Source organism: Stegastes partitus, unplaced genomic scaffold, assembly GCF_000690725.1.
Source record: "Stegastes partitus isolate 25-593 unplaced genomic scaffold, Stegastes_partitus-1.0.2 Scaffold1967, whole genome shotgun sequence".
Taxonomy (NCBI): domain Eukaryota; kingdom Metazoa; phylum Chordata; class Actinopteri; family Pomacentridae; genus Stegastes; species Stegastes partitus.
In genome coordinates this window covers 72,130-77,092 of record NW_007579698.1, presented here as the reverse complement: position 1 = coordinate 77,092, position 4,963 = coordinate 72,130, and the positions used below count along the sequence as shown (strand labels likewise).

At 39.7% G+C, this 4,963-nt stretch overlaps 1 protein-coding gene across 1 annotated transcript in view; it reads left to right on the top strand.

Annotated features, from left to right (window-relative positions):
* Positions 1-2,304, top strand: part of LOC103373392 (calpain-1 catalytic subunit-like) — a 13,977-nt gene extending 11,673 nt beyond the window's left edge. The window contains exons 8-13 of the mRNA XM_008303265.1: positions 5-29; positions 948-1,070; positions 1,189-1,270; positions 1,550-1,756; positions 1,852-1,863; positions 1,977-2,304. Coding sequence (XP_008301487.1) covers positions 5-29; positions 948-1,070; positions 1,189-1,270; positions 1,550-1,756; positions 1,852-1,863; positions 1,977-2,180 — 653 coding nt within the window. The 3' untranslated portion in view covers positions 2,181-2,304. The remainder of the gene's footprint in view (positions 1-4; positions 30-947; positions 1,071-1,188; positions 1,271-1,549; positions 1,757-1,851; positions 1,864-1,976) is intronic.
* Positions 2,305-4,963: the final 2,659 nt, after the last annotated feature.

Genomic DNA, 4,963 nt, shown 5'->3' with positions numbered 1-4,963 from the left:
TCAGCGTGTTGCTCAGCAGTCAAGAACTGGTTTGTCCCCTTCCGCTTCGAAACCTTACCTAGACAGAAAGGTTCCTACGTTATATAGACAAAACTGACAATCGAAACACATTAACGTGAGACACCAAATACAGAACAACATTATATATATATATATATACATAATATCCGTATTTCAACTGGTTATAATAATTACACAAATTGCCCAACATGCAAATTTTAGCAACAAAGTTAAATTGTAGGGGGAAAAAAATGGAATCAACCTTTAAAATGATCTTCTATTTGGTAGGTGATGCTGCAGTGAGTTTTCTCCTGTTTAAAAGTGACTCAAAGTGTTTAAAATAATAATAACCTAAAAAATAATGATAAAGTATTCTGTAAATAATCATAGACTCCAAAATAGCACCAAGACCAGAAAGATAATTTTCTTAATTATTTCCAGGCTCCATCGGTCTTTTTCATTCTCATGATTGTGATATCCTTTGAATATCTCAATATCTTCATGGAGGGAATACTTTCAGATTTTACAAACGTTCACTTGGACTTAACAATGAACTGACAAGAATGAAGTGGTCGAAGGTCTAAAGTCAAGGTCTGTGTCACCTCACAAAACACACATTTATGCCAAATATGTCAAAAATCTACACAGAAGTTAAAATCACAAAATGATGAAGGAATGACCGTAAAGGTTGAAGGTCAGAACTGGACAGACGTGAATGTACACTCCAACTTCACTGGTTAGTAGAGATACATTCATTCTAGTTTTAAACCTCAATGATAATGTCATTCATGTGTTAATTGTCTCATCTGGTTACATTTTACTTTTCTTCTATATATAGAGACAACAACCAGAACAAGTCTTTTTTTTTTTGCCCATTGCAGTTACAGACTTAAACTCCTCATTGTGTCGGTTCAAATTATCAGTAACTGCTTTTACATGTTCCGTAGGCAGAAGACACCCCAGACTGCACAGGTGAACATCCAGGATCTGGACATCGAGATGGTGGAGACCTATAGATTCCTGGTTCACCTCAACAATAAACTGGACTGGTCCAACAACACAGATGTCCTGTACAAGAAAGGGAAAGTCGTCTCCACCTGCTGAAGAGACTGAGGTCCTTTGGAGTGTGCAGGACGGTGCTCCGGACATTTTATAACACTCTGGTGGCGTCTGCTCTTTTCTATGCAGTGGTCTGGTGGGGAGGAGGGAGCACAGACAGGTCAGGAGGGCCGGTTCTGTCCTGGACTGCTCCCTGGACCCCATAGAGGAGGTGGGTGAGAGGAGGATGTTAGCAAAGCTCCCATCCATCATGGACAACCCCCCTCACCCGCTGCACGAGACTGTGGGGCAGGGGTGTCCAATCCTGGTCCTCGAGGGCCGCAATCCTGCATGTTTTAGATGTTTCCCTCTTCCAACACACCTGATTCATTTGATCAGCTCATCATCAAGCTCTGCAGAAGCCTGATAACGATCCTGATCATTTGAATCAGGTGTGTTGGAAGAGGGAAACATCTAAAACTTGCAGGATTGCGGCCCTCGAGGACCGGAGTTCGACACCCCTGCTGTGGGGGCTTTCAGTAGCTCCTTCAACAGCNTGCACTTTTCTTCAGAGGAGTTCTGGATAAATCCACAGTACCGCCTCACAGTGAAAGACAGCAGAGGAGGCAACAACATCTTACTGTCTCTGATGCAGAAACCTGATGAAGAATTTCGCAGCAAAGTTAAATATCACTACATCGGGTTCAACATCTTCATGGTCAGTAAAGTGTTGACGTTTGTGGATCTGTGAATAAAGATGTGCACATGTACACAACAGTTATACTTATTTCCTTGTCCTTTATTTCTGAACAGGTGCCACCAGGGGTAAGAAAAGAATTACTTGTCATCTTTCTGCTTAAAGACATGAATATAAGGCAAACATAAAGCTTCCATACATAAACAAATAAAAGCAAATTTCCCTTTTCTAATATTTGCAGGCACCCAAAGGGCGACTTCCATCGTCGCTCTTCAACGTTAAATCACCACTTAAAATCAGCGCGTTTGATGAGACAAGGGAGCTGATTGAGATGCATAGTTTGGAGCCGGGAGAGTACTTGATCGTTCCCAGCACATTTGATCCCGACAAGACGTCAGGTTTCATCATCACCATCTACTCCAAAGCAGAGACCGAGCTGGAGTGAGGACACCTGAGTGTCAGCAGATGGAGAACGACAAAGTTTTGTCAAAGTTCTGCAACAATTACAGTATGCAATAATAACAATTGCAATAATGACCATTAAAAGCCATTTACTCATTTTGACTTGATGCTGAATTAATTATTATTTTTGATATCATAGGTTGTGATGAGTTTGAATAACAACCATATTCAGGTTCTGTTACACCACACCTCTACCTTAAAACCACTGCCAAGCTTCAACTCCACATTGTAGCCTGTATTCTGTAAAATCAGTACAGACAGACAGACAGACATTTGCTCAGGTTCATTATTGATGATGAAACATTGATGACAGCAGCAGGTGGAGTCAAGAGAAGCAGCAGTAACAGTACAGCAACAGCCAGTCACAGCAGCTCCTCTCAAAATTAACCAACACTTTGAGCCAAACCTGTTCCTGCAAACACAAATATACAGTTTCTTAAACATCATTATACCTCAGCCACAAGGATTATTCTCCATCTTTCATCTGCTCTCAGGGGAAACATTTTTGTTTCACTCTCAGGAAACAGTCAGTCCTGTCAGCACATGTTCCACACTGAATGAGGCCAGATAAGTTGATTATAGAGCAAATGTAACCAAGAGTTTTCCCAATGAAGAATTGCACTCAGAATAAAATGTCTCTGCAGGACCAAGAACCCTTGTTTGTAGCAACAGGGGAAGCAAATCAAAACAAGGACCACGTTTGAGGACAGGATTTTATAAATTGAAACTGTCACATGAATGCAATGCAGAAAATATCTCCATCAGTAATCTCGTGCAGTAGGAATATAAAGCATAATAATAATAAACATTATAAGATACTAAAGTAAAGTGCAGATGATTTAAGGTGTTATAAGCTTAGTGTGTTTATTTCTTGTTTTGTAAGAATTTGTCCCATGGGCAACTGTCCTGTCACCTTGACAGAGACGTAGGCCTACAAAGTCTTTTGGTAAAGAATGTATGCACATTTTTGCTAAAAAGTCAGAGAAAAACAAATGAGCTGCACCTGTCACAGTAACCCTGAGACAAAGCATTTAGAATATGAGTCCAGGTTATTGTCGTGCACTCACTTGTTGTGGAGAGTGTACTGATTGTCCTTGCCGACGTGAGAATTTTGAAGTAAAACTTTTTTCTTGCGTAAGACTGGGGATGTTGTGGTGTATTTTCTGTGCTCCTCTGCTATATGTAGCATATATTCTACAGTTCTACAATGTCGTTTTGTAAACACTTTTATCCAAAGCAGCATACATCTGAGAGTAGATACAACACAAACAAGGATCCATGCCATATATATACACATAAACACACACACACACACACACACACACACACACAGACATAAATGGCAAGCAGATGATAATATCCTTAAATCATCATTTTGTCTGGTTATAATAACTACACAAATTATCCAACATGCAAATCTTAGCAATAAAGTTAAATTGCAGGAAAAAAAGCGGACTTGACCTTTAAAATGATCTTCTATTTGGTCGGTTTAAAAGTGTCTCAATGTGTTTAAAATAATAATAACCTAAAAAATTAATGATGAAGAATTCTGTAAATAATCATAGACTCCAAGTTTAGCATCAAGCCCATAGAGATAATTTTCTTAATTATTTCCAGGCTCCATCGGTCTTTTTCATTCTCGTGATTGTGATAGCCTTTGAATATCTCAGTATCTTCATGGAGGGAATACTTTCAGATTTTGCAAACGTTCACATGGACTTAACAATGAACTGACAAGAATGAAGTGGTCAAAGGTCTAAAGTCAAGGTCTGTGTCACCTCACAAAACACAAGTCGTTGCTAATTCCTTAAAAAAAAATCACACAGAAATTTAAAAAATTTCACAAAATGATGAAGTAATGACCTAAAAAGTTGAAGGTCAGAACTGGATAGACTTGAATGTAAACTACAACTTCACTAGTTAGTAGAGTTACATTCATTCTAGTACTAAACCTCAATGATAATGTCATTCATGAGTTAATTACCTCATCTGGTTACATCTTACTTTTCTTCTACATGTATATATATATATATATGTTCCCTTCTGAAAGGTAATTTAAATATGCTTATATTATCGGTGCATATGTGTTAATTTAAAGCTGCTATCATCACAGTGTTCTACTTTAAAAAGCTTTCTTTATTAGTTTAACAATACATTTCAATACAGCAGCTCTGCCAGTAATTACAGTAATAACAAAGCTGCTACTGATAGCAGCTTTCGGTTTTTGCTGATGTTGCCAGATAATTCTACTTTATGTCTATTGTTGAAGTCATAGTGGGTGATGGTGGTGCACATTGAAAAGTGTGACCAATATTTTTTCCCATTTATATACACACAGGGTAGAAATTAGAGATGCGCCGATCCGATACTGGGTATCGGTCCGATACTAGACGAAATTCCGGTATCGGATGATTTCCTTCACAGTGGTAACTGGCCGATTCGACACCACCACACACACACACAATCCTGCCTTCCGACACCCCCACGTGTTCTTCTGCTCATTGGCTACAAGTGTACAGCGTCAGACAGTGTCTGCAACCCGACTGGTCGAATCTACAAGGGTGGGACTTGTGCGGACCGGGTTGACTGTCTGAGACACTCCATTGGCCCTTCAGGCTGTCACTCACCCCCAAAGCCCTCCTATTGGCCAAACTAGGTGTCAATCAAAAGCTGAGACGTCCGTGTAGCTGCCTGTAGCGCTTTCAGCGCGATCTAAAATAGATTCAGCCTGATTTTGCCAGAAGAAACGAATAAAACAGCCGGAGC